At 57.0% G+C, this 17,353-nt stretch overlaps 5 protein-coding genes across 5 annotated transcripts; 3 read left to right on the top strand and 2 right to left on the bottom strand.

Annotated features, from left to right (window-relative positions):
• Positions 1–417: 417 nt before the first annotated feature.
• Positions 418–2,817, top strand: KRP23_13603 (uncharacterized protein; the record flags this gene model as incomplete). The annotated part of the gene is made up of 1 exon (XM_067884333.1): positions 418–2,817. The coding sequence occupies one exon, from the start codon at positions 418–420 to the stop codon at positions 2,815–2,817; it is 2,400 nt and encodes a 799-aa protein (XP_067738361.1).
• A 328-nt stretch (positions 2,818–3,145) lies between these two features.
• KRP23_13602 (DEAD-box ATP-dependent RNA helicase 6) lies at positions 3,146–4,378 on the top strand (the record flags this gene model as incomplete). The annotated part of the gene is made up of 1 exon (XM_067884332.1): positions 3,146–4,378. One exon carries the CDS (start codon positions 3,146–3,148, stop codon positions 4,376–4,378), a length of 1,233 nt encoding a protein of 410 aa, XP_067738360.1.
• Positions 4,379–5,784: 1,406 nt separating this feature from the next.
• Positions 5,785–6,495, bottom strand: KRP23_13601 (uncharacterized protein; the record flags this gene model as incomplete). Its single annotated transcript, XM_067884331.1, has 1 exon — positions 5,785–6,495. The coding sequence occupies one exon, from the start codon at positions 6,493–6,495 to the stop codon at positions 5,785–5,787; it is 711 nt and encodes a 236-aa protein (XP_067738359.1).
• Positions 6,496–9,600: 3,105 nt separating this feature from the next.
• Positions 9,601–14,006, top strand: KRP23_13600 (Peroxiredoxin prdx-2; the record flags this gene model as incomplete). Its single annotated transcript, XM_067884330.1, has 4 exons — positions 9,601–10,764; positions 11,119–11,412; positions 11,479–11,907; positions 12,879–14,006. 4 exons carry the CDS (start codon positions 9,601–9,603, stop codon positions 14,004–14,006), a joined length of 3,015 nt encoding a protein of 1,004 aa, XP_067738358.1.
• Positions 14,007–14,140: 134 nt separating this feature from the next.
• KRP23_13599 (SUPPRESSOR OF ABI3-5) lies at positions 14,141–17,303 on the bottom strand (the record flags this gene model as incomplete). The annotated part of the gene is made up of 9 exons (XM_067884329.1): positions 14,141–14,647; positions 14,718–15,515; positions 15,674–15,892; positions 15,974–16,084; positions 16,158–16,457; positions 16,529–16,725; positions 16,795–16,873; positions 16,947–17,003; positions 17,154–17,303. The coding sequence occupies 9 exons, from the start codon at positions 17,301–17,303 to the stop codon at positions 14,141–14,143; spliced, it is 2,418 nt and encodes an 805-aa protein (XP_067738357.1).
• Positions 17,304–17,353: the final 50 nt, after the last annotated feature.

The following is a 17,353-nucleotide window of genomic DNA, read 5'->3' as shown; positions in this document are numbered from 1 at the left end:
GTGGCGCTAGTTCATGAACTGCTGACTAGGCAGTGGGGATCGACGCCTTAATCGTCTCAACTTCGTTCTCGGCCCGCACTGTTGGGTCGAAACGGGCACCTCGCCCGATATAAATACCAAGTGCCCACACCACAACTTCACTTGACGTCTCCAAGCCAGTCTAACCACAAGGAGTCAATGTGCAGCATCCCCTCATCCACTTCCCAAGTTGCCTTCCAGCACTCACATGTTGCAGTGCAACATGCACTTCCAACATGGCTACATGTTATGTACGCATGCCACAAGTTGTATTCTGTCTTTCTATTCGTTAAAATACCGCTCGTTGCCACCCGTTCACTGGCTGAAAAGGTCAATCGCTCACGCCCAACCAACAGCTCGGCAGTTGCCTTCCAGACCGTCATTGCATCAACGAAGCCTATGAAGCTGGAATCGGCCATCTCGCTCTGGCGCGGCCGCCCCGCCGACGCCGCCGTCACGGGAGTGACGGTCACCACCGGCAAGGAGAACGCCAAGCATGTGCTCGTGACCTCGGCCGAGGATGTGCGTGAGTTCTGCTCGCTCACGCGCAAGTGCCTCAACCACTGGAGCTTCCGCGCCGGTAGCGCCCACGCGCTCCGCGTGCCGGCGGCGCGTCACCCAAACTTGCGGTCGATCTTCGGCGTGTGTGGGGCGCCCGGTGTGAGCGCTAGCAAGAAGGCGCGTCAAGCCAAGCGTCAGGAGGCCAACAAGACGGCGGCGCTGCCGGCCAATGAGGCCCTCACTGTGTGGTGCGACTCGGAGCTGGAGGTAGCCAAGTGGAGGCGCGCACCGCTGCAATCGACCTCCAAAGCCTTTTCACTGCTGGTGCACACGGGACTGAAGAAGGATGCGGTCGTGGTGTTCGAGGACGGCTCTTTCGCGGCGTACAACGAAGATTTGACCAGGATTTTCCACAGTGACGACGCGCAGGACGCTGTGGCGGAGAATGAAGAGGAGGAGGAAGACGAGGAGGAGGAGACGGTGGTTTGGGCCAGTTTCGACACCGACAGCAGCAACTTGAACAGGGGCTCGCTGTTTATTTCGATCCTCATGCAGAAGACCAACATGAAGCTGGAGCTCATGGTGTACGAGGTGGTGAAACCCAGCACCCGCAATCCGTTCGGCGCGGTGCTGCGCGTGCGTCGTCGTGTTGACCTGCCGGAGAATGAAGAGCTGGGATCGTGCGCTTTCCACGCCTCAAGCTTTTCGTACTCGTTTGTGGGACGATCAGGAAGCTGGAAGACGCTGCGATTCTCGCGTGATGCGCTTACCAAGTCGGTGATGCTCATGTCATCACAGCAGATGCCGAGCTTGGCGTCGGCTCACTCGGACTCGACTGTTCCGGTGCACAAGAAGCGAAAGCTTAAGGCAGCTAGCGCAGCTTCAGGCTTTATGGCGTGTGGACTCACAACCATCAGCTCCCTCGTGAGCGTTGCTTTGGATGGTGCACCCAAAATTACCGCATGGGATGCCAAGTTTGCCGTCCCGGTGTCCACGATTGAGATTAACCTGTCAACGGAGAAGGAGGATAGCAGCGAGGTTGTGATAGGACGTGGCAGCAACAGCGGTGTCGGCAAGCTCGTGCAGCTTGCAAGCACGCTTCTTGGCGAGGAGGTGATCGTAGCGTACGAGCGCGCCATCTTTTTCATTCAAGTAATGGACAGAACGTCTACGCTGGCTAGTGTGCTGGGAGCCGCAGCACATGAAAATGCGCCAACCCCCGCGATGCCGAACAGCGTCGTTCAATGGGAAGGCGTGACCGCGACCAGCAGCGCGAACGGCGACACTCTGGATGCCGAGACTTGGAAATCAAATGTGTGCAGTGACGATGACCGTGAGCGTCAACTGATTGCGGACCTCTCGGATCCAAAGACCACTCCTACTGCTGCCGAGTTCGCGACCCGTTTGAATAACGCACTCAAGAAGAACAAGCGGAAGGCTGGTAAAGTGGAAGGCGAGGATATATCTTACCGGCTGCTGCAGGCGGTGACTCGGCGGTGCTTGGAGTCGACGGACCTCAAAATGTGGGGCCCTCTTGAGGCCATGCTGCGCACCAACCGGTTGTCTGCCCGCGCCGAGCCGACGCTGCTCCCCACCCTCATGAAACACAACCAGTTTGCTCTCCTGCAGTGTGCCATTGTGTACCTCGTCGACATCGATGAGCGCTCAATTGTGCGTCTGCTGAAGTATTTTATTCGCAAGAGCAGCAACGCAGCCTTCGTCAAGTTCGTGACGAAGCAGGTCAAGTCCCAGAACAAGAATGCTGGCGCAGTCGACAGCAGCGCGGCCTGCGAGCGGTTCGCAGTTGCTCTTTTGGCCCTGCCCACGAACAGTGTGTTCCTGCACCACGCTATCCGGGAGTTGGAGGTCGAGGAAGTGTTGCTCTTGCTTGCGATCTGCAAGAAGCTCCTGCTGGTGTTCACCACTGGCGACGACGACGAGGACGACGAGGAAGCTCCGACGAAGAAGTCCAAGAAGTCCAAGAAGAGCAAGCCGGACAACAGCCTGGCGGTGAAGAAGAACGAGCGGCGCTTTACTCCGCTGCCGTCGGCGTCCAACTGCTGTGCGTGGATCTGCGCGCTGCTGGATGCACACCTGCCGGAGTTGGTCCAGCGCGCCTCCCAACACGCCGAGGTCTCCCGCACGCTGCACCAACTGGAGGACCTCGTCCAACTGCTGCTCCACACCAGTGCGCAGTACGAAACAGTACATGGCGTGCTGCGCAACTTCCTGTCTGGCGTGCAGCTGCCGCGCGCTCCCGGCATCCCCGACTACAGTCTCGAGGAGCTGCGCCTGTAATCAAACGAACACAGAATAGATACGTCCAGTGGTTTGAGCTTGCATCCTCCATTGGTTTCAGGCCACTTCAACTTGTCGAATAACAACCAATCAGAGATGTCTCCACCTCCTATTCGTCCAAACTGCACCCTTTTCTGCCACACTAAACACACACCACGCGTTTGCGGAAAGGGAGAGCTCAAAACGGAAAAAACGCCCCGAAGATCCCAGGCCAAGCAACAGCAGCGCGTCCGCTGCTCCGTCCAAGCAAACCCCAAGCACCACGCGCCACCTGCATCTTTTTATCTAAGCAGTTCCGTACCTTTGTATCCTCCCAAGAGCAGCGACAATGGCCCAGCAACAGACGACGGACGAGGAGAACTGGAAGGCCTCCCTCAAGCGGCCGGAGAAGGACACGCGCGTGCAGACGGAAGACGTGACGAACGTCAAAGGCAACGAGTTCGAGGACTATTTTCTCAAGAGGGAACTGCTCATGGGCATCTTCGAGAAGGGCTTCGAACGCCCGTCCCCCATCCAGGAAGAGGCCGTGCCCATCATTCTGGCTGGAAGGAACGTCATGGCCCGAGCCAAGAACGGCACAGGCAAGACCGCCGCCTTTATCATCCCGTGCCTGGAGAAGACGGAAACGAGCAAGAAGCACATCCAGGTGCTCATCCTCGTCCCCACGCGGGAACTGGCACTGCAGACGTCGGCCATCGTCAAGGAGATCGGCAAACACATGGGCATCGAGTGCATGGTTTCCACGGGCGGCACGAGTCTTAAGGACGACATCATGCGTCTCTACCAGACGGTGCATATCTTAGTGGGCACCCCCGGCCGAGTCATGGACCTGGCCAACAAGGGCGTGGCCGACCTGAGCCAGTGCTCCACCGTCATCATGGACGAAGCCGACAAGCTGCTGTCCCCCGAGTTCCAGCCGCTGCTGGAGCAGCTCATCAATCACACGTCCAAGCAGCGCCAGATCTGCCTCTTCTCGGCCACGTTCCCAGTCACGGTCAAGGCGTTCAAGGACCGATTCGTGGACAACCCGTACGAGATCAACCTCATGGACGAGCTCACGCTCAAGGGCGTGTCCCAGTTCTATGCGTTCGTGGAGGAGCGCCAAAAAGTACACTGCCTCAACACGCTCTTCTCCAAGCTTGATATTAACCAGTCGATCATCTTTTGCAACTCGGTGAACCGCGTCGAGCTGCTGGCCAAGAAGGTCACGGAGCTCGGCTTCTCGTGCTTCTACATCCACGCCAAGATGAACCAGGCGCACCGCAACCGCGTGTTCCACGAGTTCCGCAACGGCGCAACGCGGCACCTGGTGTGCTCGGACCTGTTCACGCGCGGTATCGATATCCAGACAGTAAACGTCGTGATCAACTTCGACTTCCCGAAAAACTCGGAGACGTACCTGCACCGCATCGGGCGTTCCGGGCGGTACGGCCACCTTGGTCTGGCCATCAATATGATCACGTACGAGGACCGGTTCAACCTGTACCGCATCGAGCAGGAGCTCGGCACGGAGATCCGACCAATCCCGCCCGTCATTGACCGCAACCTGTACTGCAAGTAGGTTGGCGGTCGTCGTGGCAAGGAGAAGAAGTCATGGATATCAAGGAGGAGAGACAAGATGGAAACGGAAGAGTGTGAAGCGAAGGCATGTGATCGTGAAAGTGAAGGCGAAAGTCGAGAGGAAGTGAGGTTGGAGGGAGGCGGGAGTGGTGGATGGTGGACGAGGAGTGAAGGAAACTTCGCAGATGGAGGACCGATCGTGTCATGGGGTGGAGATTACGACTAGCACCCACGTATGGCCTGATTGCCATGGCTGGATGTTTGGGTTGTGGATGCCACCTTCATGTACTCGGTGGCCTGATGGAGAAAAAGGAAAGCAGCTCAACTACGAGCGTAGGACAATAAACAAGAGTAAGCAAGCTAGCGGGCGCGTGTGACATCGCCGATGTTGCGTCGAGCAAGCGACAAGCAACACATACACTGCGACGATGTGTGTGAAGAAGAAATGGTAGCGGAGATGATGGCACGCCCACCGACGCGTCTTAGTGAGAGCAGGACGCAGACGGCGGCAGAGTGCGCGCAGAGAGTGCGTTGCGACAAGAGTCGACGAGCGACAAAGTGGAAAAGGCATCAACGACGGGGAACGAGGTGGGCGAACAACGACAGCAGAAGAGAGATTGGAAATCGTGTTAGGCCCTGCTGAGACCGTAGGGAAGCTTAGTGTGAGCGTAGTGATCTGGTGGTGTGACGTGGACAGATCTCGTAACGATCGTCATAAAGCTGAAGTTGAATGACCACCAGTGCGTGCAGCTGCTGCCGGCATTCATGCGGTGCCAATCTCCTGCCGACTGCTGCGAATCTGATCGGGTCGCGTGCCATGCGAGTTCCTCTGTAACCTTCAACTGCGGTGCCGATGAAGTTCATCATGAATGGCGGCCATTGCTGTCACCAGCGGAGACCGATGGCTGATGGCTTGCTGAGCGCAGGCATTTTTACATGGATCCTTGTGCGCGTTCGGACAGTTGGAAGCCTCGACCAGGCTCTGTATCCGACGGCATGTTCGGGCGCGGCCGCCAAGAGTGCGGAGAGTTGGAGCTCCGTGCGGGACTCAGCCAACGCGCAAATGCCAAGCTCCACGCAGAAGATCTGCGACAGCATGTTGCCGCCGCAGCAAGAAGATATGAGACCTTGGGTCCCATCCTGCAAGAGCTTTCGCAAAGGCTCACGACGACGGCCGGTCCACTCAAGCCCGCGTCGCGCTGGCTGTCATTGCACACGGGTGCACTCGCGCCACCCAAACACAGCTGGTCATGATCTACACTGGCGCGTTCCAGCCCCCAACGACCTCGCCAACATGCTGCACGACACTCAACGTTCCTGGGAAACGACGGGTAATATTTTAAATACGGGGCCTGCTTCGGCCTACTTTACGATCTATGCCTATGATAAATAGCTTCCTTCTCTCCTTCAGAACTCCACTTCAGCGAACACGCGACGCCTCGACGCCACGGGCGCCACCATTCCCATCTTGCTCATGGGGGGCATGGCCCACTCGCGCATGCCGCAGATCTTCTGCTTAACGACGCGGTCGGTTCCGCTGCGCGTGGGGAACAGGCTGCTGCGCTGCGCCTCGCCGTCCTCGGGACGCATCTCCTCGAACGAGCGCTTGCGTCCGTCCTTAGTACTGGGGGCCTTCTTAATGATAGGCTCGGTCTTGGCTGCGGGTTGCTGAAGGAACTCGCGCACGATCTTGACAAGTTGGCGGCCCACGTGGCACGCACCGCAGTGTAGCAGGCGGCGATCCATGATGAGTGCGGACACGCGCGCCACGAGGAACTGCAGCAGAACGTTGAGCGTGCTCATGGTCTCCTTCTCCTGTGCGCGCAGGTCGCGGATGATCTGTCGGAAGGCGTAGTTGTCCACGATGCTGGCCAGCCACTTGGCCAGCAGACTGGGCTTCTTCTCGTCCGTCTCGGACTGGCCCTGCTTGCAGCTGGTTCGGCGTTTGACGTCGCGCGCGAGGGTTTCCAGTGACCCCCAAAGCGCCTCGAACTCGCCCATGGTCTTGTACACGAAGTAGACGCTCGCGGGCGCCGCGGGCCGCACCTGCACCGCGAACTTGTCGTCCTTGCCGCCGATGCAGGACGTCACGGTCGCTGCCATGGCGCGCATGCTCATTCGCTGCTGAAGGTTGGAGTAATTGCTCTGGCCCGAAGTCGTGGCCTCACGAGGGCAAATCGCCTAATGAGGCAGTCGGCGCAGGCGCTGGTAGAGAGCGGCGCGAGAGAAGAGGCGGTCACAACCCTAACTGCTGAACTGACGCGTCGGTCCGCCTCTCTGTCAAGTACAAGTGCTGTTGGGAAATGATTTTTTCGGACTGCTCCGCTCTGCGACGCTGAGCCTGGGCGCTTCCCGGCGCGGGCGGCAGCTTCAGCGCCGCTTCCTGGGCTACACAGCATCGTTTGACGCTCGCCGGTGCCGCCAAGCATGCGTTCTCGCTGGCTGCAATTGCCGATGTGGCTCGCAGTTGCTGCACGGGATCTGGTCGGATCGCGGAGCCCTGGCGGTGACTGCTTGGTTTACCCTCTGTTCGCCGCCGCTGACTTGGCTTCCATCCGCTGTCTGTCGAAAGCAACCACAGCTGGGGGAACGGAAGCGCGAGGCGTGCACCCCCACAAGACGCGGGAGCAAGCCGTGTAAATCCACCTGATGGTTGGGTGCCATGCGGCTACCTTAGCCGGTGTTGACTGCATGATTGCCATCGCAGAGAGGTCGCACGTAAGCGACCACCTGCAGCGCCCGCGCCATTAAGAGTGCCGAGTCAATCAGGTGCGGCGGGTGGATTTTCAAAAAGGTTCATGCTGGACAAGGAGGTAATATCAGGGGTATACAATTTCCAAGTGCATCGAGGGGATGGGTGTCAGGGAGCGCGCGCTGTTTGAGCCACAAAACGTCAGCGCATAGAATTGGCTCATGACACTCTTGTGACAGATATGGAACAGCTGGTTCCGCACGTCACCTCGTCTGCCGTCGAGAATAGCTTGCGTTTTGTATGGGGGAGGGCTGGTCAACTGAAGCGCCGTGAGTAACGCCTATCCACTTGGAGGACAACCGCGCCAAATGGGGATCGACACTGGAGAGCAACAGGCCTTTGGTCCCAGCGCGCGCCACATGGACACTTCGCCTCCCAGCTCGAGGAAAAAAAGCATAGCGTCCATATGCTCTTGTCGAGCGCCCACAACTGCAGCGTTACTGCTGGCTTGGCGCTGCGCCAATCGAACCCACTGCGTTCGCGTTGGTCCACCTTGCAGGCGTCCGACGCCGCGGTTGGCTGCGAGGCGGCTCGCATCGTTTCTTGCGGTTGCCGCTCTCTTTCCTGCTGGAGGCCCGACGCCGGCGCCGTCGTTTCATTGTGGTTCCATCAACACATCCGCGAGATTGGCCCGAAAAGGACGTCTGTCCTGCCCCGCGCTCCCTGCGTAGAGACCGAAAGCGACTTGGATAGACGCCACGGAGCGACGGGCACATCGGATGACGAGGTGGCGCGGCATCACGGTGCCGATCCTCGAGTCAAGCCCCCTGCCCAAGTGCGGGCGAGTGACTCGAACTCAGTATGCCGCAAATAATTGTAAAACAGTCTGCTGGCGAGACTATCGCCCTGATGGCCGCGCGGCCCAGCTCGGCGCGCTCGCTTCAACGTCCGCCGAGCACGTTTCTCAGCGTGCAGACGCTCGCGTTGGAGAGGCTGACGGTCCCCCCCCGTTTCATGCGCATGGGGTGCCCCTAGGGTTTCGAGCCATGCACTTTGCTGGCGTTGGCTGTCACGCCAGTGCGGCTTTGAGCGAGGACGGCCGGACGACGTCTGAAGCGTGAGGTGAGCCTGCTTTAATGGCCTCGACCGCACAAACCACTGCATCACCTCTCCAGAGGCAGCTCCACCGGTCGTAAGTCAAGCGTGTCACCCAGCGGCGCATTGTCGTTTGGCAGGCAGGCTGACCCCTTGACGTCGCTGCTGGACTGAAGTTGAAATGTGGTCGCCACTGCTAGTCGCGAACGAGCCCAGTCTGCACCCGGTGTTGCCAGTTTGGTGCAGGGCGCCCTTGGCGTTGAGGTGAGCTTGCCACCTACTTCGCCGCCCAGGCGTTGGGTTACCGCTGACCCGCTCGCTGACACTCTGCGTAACGAGCATTCCAAACCGCTGACTCAGCAGTGTCTGCAGTCTTGAGTCGACGCAGTCTTGAGGCCGAAATCATCCTCGCTCTGGACGCGTTGGCGCAACGAGCTCGAGTCGCAGCGCTGAGTTACAGACGACTCGGGTCTGCTCTCGTTGATCGTCGATCGCAGTAGCTGCAGGCAACTAACGCCGCCCTCGCCAGTAACAGTGCGGCCGTGCAGAAAGTGTCACCTCAGAGGGGCCACACATGGCCTTCAGCGCTCTACGAGCCATTTGTCGTGCGGATGCCAACGCCAGCGTTGTAATATCAGCGGAAATGGAGCATGGCCGCTCCAACCCAGATTTGTGCTTGTCAGTCCGCCATTAGGGCGGTGCCAGCCCTCAACTTTTTCGTGGACCAAGCCTCACGGACGAGCATATGAGCTATCCATCATATCGTCCAAGAAATACGCTGCAGCACAGAGGGCGGCCTGTTGTGTATCCCGGGTCGGAAGATTCAAAAGCTGAACACGCGGCGATGCGGGGGCTTAAGACGAAGAGGGAGGCGCACGTCTGACTACATGCAAGCTCAAGAGTCTTTTCGGGGTTGATCGTGATAGACGGATTGTCTGGAGCAAGGACAGTATGCAGACTGGCATACAAAGACCCATGCACTCACCAGATTACCAGACCATGCACAGCAGCACTGGTGGCCGTACGACACAATGTAGTCAGGTGCGGTTGTCTCCTAGCGCTTTACGACAACCAAGAATGGTTATCAGAGTTCGGAGCCGTAAGGCGCTAGTAACACAATATACGTTACCCACTATTATTATTATTGTTGTACCCTAGCGCTTGCCTGCATAGTCCACTCCTTTTTGTGACCAGGATTCCGTACAGCGAGACTTCGCCGTATCCACCGAAAAAGGCAACTTGAAGTTGCAAGAGTGATGGTCGTTGCATCCTGGCTATCTTTGGTGGTCTATAATAAGGAGTGAAGCTGCTGCAGCAAGGACTCGGACCACGCTCGCTGACTGCTGTAACCTGCAGGTCGCTCGCTGATTGAGCTGCCACTGCCGTGAGGGTTTGACTGTCGAGAAGGTCGTCATTCTCTGGTAGCGGAGCAGCAGATGTCGCTGGCTCGAGGCCCGGACCTTTCACAGTCCACCAGTGACAGCTCGCCGCTGTTTCTGTTATCGCCCACAGCTTTGCGGCCCATGACCAGCCATGCGCGGATCGAAGGAGGCGCGTCGTACACGAAAGGCGCGCACGACGTTGCGGATCCGCGCCTGGTCCCGAGGAAGAATTTCCTGCCGCAATTACCATCGAAGACCGAAGCTAACAGCAGTGGCGATGAAGCAGAGGAGGACACGGACAGCGATGCGTACAGACAGAAGATGTGGGCAGGCCAGGCGAACATTCTCGTGGCGGTGCGTTTGCGCCCGCTTCTGAGCCACGATCGCGATCGAGAAGAGATCGTCAAAGTTGTCGGGGAGAAGGAGGTCGCGGTGCTGACACGAAGCCCCGGCGGCTTGGTCGAGCCGATGCTTAGTGCGAATTCCCCTGTGCGTCGATATACGATGCACCCGCTTCGCAAGCCTCGACATGCGTCTGCGTCTCCTTCCATTTCTAGTGGAGCGCGCAGCCGGGAAAAGCGATACGCGTTTGACTCCGTGTTCACGCCGCATGATGGCCAGCAAAAGGTTTACCAACACACCACCAAGTTTTTGATCCACGGTGTGCTCAATGGCTTCAATGCCACCGTGTTTGCCTATGGCTGTACTGGAGCTGGAAAGACGTACACCATGTTTGGCACGCCAGAAGAGCCTGGCATCATGGCGAGAACGCTCGAAGACTTGTTCCGAAACATCGAGCGCGTGCATGCAGACCCGACAGGTCGAGTGCAGTATCGAGTGGCAGTCTCCTTTCTGGAGGTGTACAACGAAAACATCCGGGACCTGCTCTCTGCGAGCTCGTCATGTTCATCTGCGTCCTCCATGCCAACGTCCGAGTTCTTGGATCTGCGTGAAGACCCGGTTCGGGGGTCTGTTGTGGCCGGACTTTCAGAAGTAGAAGCAAGTAATGCCAAGGATGTTATGAAGCTGCTACGCAGAGGAAACAAGTATCGGTCACAGGAGAGCACAGCGGCGAATTCAGTCTCCTCTCGATCGCACGCCGTGTTGCAAGTGCACATAGCTCAGAAAGAGAAGTCGACTCTGAGTGGGTCCACGGCAGACCCGGAGGAAACTGATACTGGGTCTTCAGGCGACAATAAGAGACCCGACAGCATGGAGGTAAAGTTTGGAAAGCTGTCTTTGGTGGACTTGGCAGGCAGTGAACGAGCAGCAGTGACGCAAAATCGCGGTCAGAGGCTTCTCGAGGGAGCCAACATCAATCGGTCCTTGCTGGCACTGGGGAATTGCATCAATGCTCTGGGTGAGAAAGGAGCATCGTTTGTGCCGTACAGAGACAGCAAGCTAACGAGGCTGCTGAAGGACTCGTTGGGTGGGAATTGCCGAACGGTGATGATTGCCAACGTAAGTCTCGCTGCGTCGAGCGTCGAGGAGACGTTGAATACACTCAAGTACGCAAACCGAGCCAAAAACATCAAAACAACCGTGAGGAGAAACCTCGTTGAGTCCGATCAGACTACAGTTAACCAGAGCAGCCTCGTGGCGAGTCTTCAGGAGGAGATAGCGACACTCAAGACAGCGCTGCTTCGACAGCAGGAGCAAGGTGAAGCTGAGCGACGTTCTCCAGTAGAATCCGAGTTACGTTGGGTCGAGAACAAGAAACCGTCCTTCAGCAGCAAAAGCAGTGACAACAATTCAGAAGAAGAAGACTGGAAGTCGACCAAACTGCGCGAAGCCCGCCAGTATATCACGGAGTCATTTGAAGAGCGTCGTCGATTGCATCACGCGCTATTGACGCTTGAGCACCAGGTAAGCGGTTGCCGCGTGCGTTGTGTTGATACCGATACGTTGCTAACAAGTCTTACGACACTGCAGATTCGAGTTCGTCTTCGAGAGCTGCAGACATCAGAACAGTCACCTGCTCCCCTAAATGGAGCGCAGTCTCCTGCAAAGTCTACTTCTGTAGCTACCGAACAGAAGCCACAAGAGTGCTCAAGTTCTTTGACTACAATGGTGACAAGTACGTTGACTACAAGCGCATCTCCAACTAGCGATGGTGCAATGGAAGATCAGCTTCTTGTCTTCTTGTCCCGTGAGCGAGATGGATTGATACAGCAACTGGCAAGAAATGAAGGGGCAATGGACGAATTCCGTCGGGGGATCGAGCAGAGTCCTCTCATGGAGCGCAATGCACTGATCCGCGACGTATTGCTGATGGAGTATCGGATTGGGAACTTAGAAATCGACAAGATGCAGCTACAAACGTTGCGAGGTCTCCAAATGGGCGTTGGTCCACGCCTACCGGTAGATGGCCAGCATGGGAACAACGACGATTTGTGCACAGAACCACTTGATGTCAGGCTTCTCTCCGCCGGACACGATCATCATCTCAATCTTCCGGCGCTTGCCTTGAAAATCCCACAGCCTCAAATTTCTGACCGTGGTAGCAGTCGTGTTCATCTACCCGAAATCAAACCAGCTAAAACTGGTCGGGGAGGCTTTCTGGAGGAACTTCGTGAGCATCTGTACCCGAGTAAATCACACAGCCATCGCGACGATCTGCAGCAGGTGGCCCACTCCGTTGCTCCTGTGTCCTACCACAGGCATTGGGGGCTTCATCTGAACAATGCCTCTCTTCCCTATATACGCTTGAAAAAGAAAACCCCGGTACCGCTGTACATTGAGCCGACCACAGCAGCAGCGATCGCGTTGGGAAAATCGCCGTCAGCAAAGTCACTGGCAGAACCATACCTCAAGTCTCTCAAAAATCGGCACAAACCTTCGCGGGTAACCGGGAAAAGCAAGAACGTATCTCTAAAATAATGTATCCAGGGCAGCGCTCCCAGCTCTCCTGCACATGCGTCTCCTGCTTTGTTGGTTCAGGAGAGAGATCCTCCTCATCCCGTCTGATCGCCACTCGCTCATGTATGTTTCCAAGTCTTCTCGCAAGCACTGGTCGTCCCTTCCTCAGAATCCTCCAACATTCATGGACGCCGTAGGTGCTCCTAGCTTCGTGCTCATTCAGAGGCACAGCAGACGCTGGATGCTCTCGGCTCGCACGTCGCGTATATGTCCCCCGTCACATATTGCAGCATGCGCCAATATGAATCTTTTCCCTCTCGAATCCGTTCGCCACCACTTCAACGCCACTTCAATTCTTTCCATACTCAATTCAAGTGAATCTTTCTGTTTAACGAGTCACCATCGTGGGGCCAAGAGAGCTCCTCACTCTTCAAAAAGCTCAGAAGTGCTTGTTGAATATGCGTTCCGTACAGATTATGCGTCGCCTCGCGGCCTCCCGCGCACTCCCGACGGCCACGCGTCGTCTGGCGCCGCGTGCTGCCGCTCCGTTCGTGTCCAACTCGCTGGTGGCCGCCCGCGCGCCGCTGCAGAGCCGCACGTTCGCCACGGATGGCGGTGACTTCTTCTTGGAGGACGACGAGGACGACTCGTTCGTGCAGTACCCGCCCGTGGCTGCGCGTGTGCAGTGCCAGGCGCCCCAGTTCACGGCTCAGGCCGTGGTGGACGGAGACATCACGGACGTCTCGCTGGACACGTACCGTGGCCAGTACGTGGTGCTCTTCTTCTACCCCAAGGACTTCACGTACGTGTGCCCCACCGAGATCATCGCGTTCAACGACCGCGCCGAGGAGTTCAAGGCGCTCAACACGCAGCTCATCGCCGTGTCCTGCGACTCGCCCGAGAGCCACTTGGCCTGGACGCGTCTGCCGCGCAACAAGGGCGGCCTGGGCAAGATGGACATCCCCATCGTCTCGGACATCACCAAGGTCATCTCGGCCAAGTACGGCGTGCTCGTGGAGCAGGCTGGTGTGGCTCTGCGCGGCCTGTTCATTATGGACAAGGAGGGCGTGCTCCAGCAGATCACCGTCAACAACATGCCCATTGGGCGCAGTGTCGACGAGACTCTGCGTCTCATCAAGGCGCTGCAGTTCGTGGAGGAGCACGGAGAGGTGTGCCCCGCCAACTGGCAGCCGGGCGACAAGACCATCAAGGCTACTCCCACTGACAGCTACGAGTACTTCTCCACGGTCAAGGAGGATGCCGAGGACGACGACGCGGTGGCCCTGACGCTGGTCAAGAGCAAGGCCCAGTTCGACGCTCTGGTCAAGAGCGGCAAGCCCGTGGTCGCCGACTTCATGGCCCCGTGGTGCGGCAAGTGCGCCCAGATCCTGCCATTCGTGGAGGACCTGGCGGAGGCTCACCCGGAGGTGACGTTCGCCAAGCTGGACGTGTCCATCCCGGAGGTGGAGCAGCTCAAGGACGACCTGGAAGTTGGCGCGTACCCGGAGTTCCGCTTCTTCAAGGGCGGCAAGGAGGTCCACGAGAAGATCTCGGGCTACAAGAAGTCGCTGCTCAAGAACGCGGTGCAGAAGCTGCTCTAATTTACTGCTCCTTCGGGTGTTAACGGTTGACCGCCCGTGCTAGGCGAGCTGGTCCAGTTTCAGCAACCATTTTCAATAACACGTGCAACGAACATTCACAGTTTTGTTGGGTCTCCATCCAATCCAATACTGCCTTATGCATTGTCGGCTTCGTATCGCGCACGAGCCAGTCGCTGCCGACGCTCTTTGTCCGTAGTGGCGTCCGAGAGGTCCACCGAGGCAGAAAGCGGCGCCTTCAAGCCGAGGCCAGCCGTATCGCTTCGACCAAGTCCTGCTGCTTTTATCGGCGCGGTGATGCCCGTGCCGTGCTTGCCCAGACCCTCTCCGCTCTTCCATCCCATCATCTTCAGCATTTTCCCGCCGATACCCGATTCTAGCGAGGCTGCAGTAGGCTCAGGGCTCGCTTTGGCCGTTGGAACAGGCGCACTCCAGCTGTTGCTTCCAGGCGCTGCGGTGGGCGGCGCATCCTCCTCTTCCCGCTGCTTCTTGGCATCTCGCTCCATCTCTTGTTCGTGCTGCCGGTACTGAGCAGCAATGTGTCGCTTGTTTTGTTTCGCTTTCGCCACGTTGGCCAAATGCAACTTGGACAACTTTTCGTGTTTGTGGAGCATGTCCAGCGAGCCAAACTTTCGCCGACAGAGCTGCCAAACACAAAAGACAGATCCAATCTTAGCAAAGCAGCAGGATTGCAAGCGTGAGGTCTCTACTTACCAGGCAGATCGGCACTTCTTGAGGACCACTCGTCAATGCATCAATAACGGAGTCAGCAGTGTTTGGTGGTGCACCGGCTGCCAACTTTTGCATCGATGAAGCCTCGGGTTTCGAACTGTCGCTTTGTTGTGTGGTCGATGCTGCACGCGCCGTCTCGCCGGGATGCTCGTGTTGCACTGGTGGCGTACTAGAGCCTTCATGATCCTGCATCTTTGCCTTGCGCTGCTGCTGTGACCATTTGGCGATATCGCCGGCACTTTTACGCTTCATTCCGATGTTGGTCGCACTAACAGCACCCGCAGCAGGTGCTGCAGGCCCACCACCCACAGGTTTTGTCTGAGCGTTTCCCTCGAAACCGGAGGATGCTGAGGTAAACGCCGTGGTCTTGATACCGAACGAGATCCCCAGTATTTTCTTCTTGTCTTTCTTCAGTGACAAGCTCAGTCCTGACTTGCTGGCTACGGAAACCTTCGTAGTAGTAGTAGGCTCCTTGTATGCACCATGGTCAGCAGGTGGTGGTGGCACAAACACCTGAAACGCTGCTGCCCCGCTGTCCCCTGGATTCACGCACCGATAATATGTGCCTGTGAATGAGTTATGGTACAGCTTGGTGTGGGCGTCGTAGTAGAACATGCTGTCCGGGTCCCAGTAAAGTCCATACTCGCTTGCGTACACATAGCTGCCCCCTGCTGTCTCGAACGGTGGTGGCCACATTTTCTTGGGCTCCTCGAAGTGGGGGACGACTTCAGCAGCGGCATTATCCAGAAGTGCGCTTATGTCGGCCGCAACGTTGCTCTGCTGGAGACCACAATCAGAAACAATTCGGCCGATGGGCACAGGTTCGTGCATACGTGCAGCAGGAGGAGTGACACCCTTGAAGATTAGATACTTGTTTCTTACTCCCATGACGAGCGTCTCGTCCCAATTCAGCAAACAAAAATGCAACATGCGTTCACCTGTTCATTTTTCGCTGTGTCAGCTCCGCGTCCTTGTGAGAGCAACCATTGAGCTTGCTCCAACGCTGTGACTGCCATGGAATTGCCTGTGTGGGATCCTTGAGCGACTTCAGCCGGGTACTGCGACCTAGTGGAGAGAGTATCGCGCGCAAACGACACCTCCACGTGAGTATTTTGCACAACTAAGCCATCACATCTTTTCAGAGCATTTGTAGCCGCCTGCAACAGTCAACATAACACACTAGAGTCATCATACCATCCACCAACACCCGTGGTGCAATAGTCTAAAGCGAATCGTACTTCGATGTCGCGGAATTCAACAAATCCGAATCCTCGCGATAGATTCGTTACGCGGTCACGGATAAGGCGGATATCTTGTACGCCATCAAACTCTGCAAACGCCACATGGAGCTGCATATAGTTTCCATCAGGATGCTGCACAGACTCGAAAACAAGTAAACACTCTACAAACCCGCAATCGTACCTCTCCTTCCTCGATATCGGGTGGAAGCATGCGCACAACCAGCACCTGCGATGAGGGGATATTCCGGACATTCTCATTACCTGCACCGCGTCTTCGAGCACCTTTGTCGTCGTCTCTCGACGCAGCATTGTGAGCAAAACACTCCCCAGCATTTCCGGACTCGTTGAACTGCGAATCGTTGTGACTACTCGTATAGTCTTGGCGAAACGCAGCCGTCACTGGAACATCCTTAGTGTGTGCCGTCTTGGATGCATTGCACTGGAAACAGCTCGTTCGACGAGCAAAATTGGTCACATTGCACTGTCATCACCACAAGTAAGCCCAGTCAGAACTGGTCAAGCAACAGCAACCAGATACCATGATTTACCCACTTCATCGCAAATCCAGTCTGGTCGGGGTTGCCATCGTTCTCCATGGCGCTGGTTGTCACTATGCGCGCCACCACTGTGTCGCGAGCCCCAACTTGCGCCCCTCGGTCGACCTGGTTCATTCTCTGGAGATCGTCGACGATACCCATCTGCATAGCTGACACTCACAGCTCTGTGCTGCAACACGAGCGGCCTCGACGCTACAGTCGCATCCACAGTGCAACATCAGAAACTGCACCAGCATTTAAACAATAACTGAGACCCGGTACCAAAAGCTCGCATTGCTTCCACTGCAATCTCCACCGACTCAAAGTCCACGAACGCAAACCCGCGAGACTCCCCCGTAGCCTACCAAACACAAAACAAAGTAGGTAGGGTGCCCTACATCTTCCCCATGGAAGTCTCAGCCTGCTCTACGTACTTTATCGTGCATGGTGCGAGCTTGCATCGGTCGAAATGATTGCAGCGCGTGGAGGATCTGGCGGAGTGACGAGGCGCGCGGTGAGTAAACGTGAAAGCTGCACTTTGTAGCGTCTCTCGCTTCTGTCTGTCTGTAGAGTCCTATCACCGATCTACTGGTCGCTCTATCCTGCGTATTGTGTTTTATTCAATTAAGTATGTATTATACCATTTCGTCGTCGACAGAGGGCGCCAGGCCGCGAAGCAGCAGCGTGGAGCTCGGAGGGTGCTCTTGGTATGGCGCGTGCGGAGTATGGCGCTGTCCTCGAGGCGGAGACGAGGCCTCGCGGCGACCGAAGTGCGGCGAGTGGCTGGACATCCTGGAGATCGGCTTTTTTATTGTAGTGTCTGCTACCAATGTGTAAGTAT

This window comes from Phytophthora ramorum, assembly GCF_020800215.1.
Source record: "Phytophthora ramorum isolate Pr-102 chromosome Unknown Phyram_PR-102_s0018, whole genome shotgun sequence".
In the NCBI taxonomy this organism is placed as follows: Eukaryota; Oomycota; class Peronosporomycetes; order Peronosporales; family Peronosporaceae; genus Phytophthora; species Phytophthora ramorum.
Note: the sequence above shows the minus strand (reverse complement) of the source record. Positions and strands in the feature narration are given on the sequence as shown.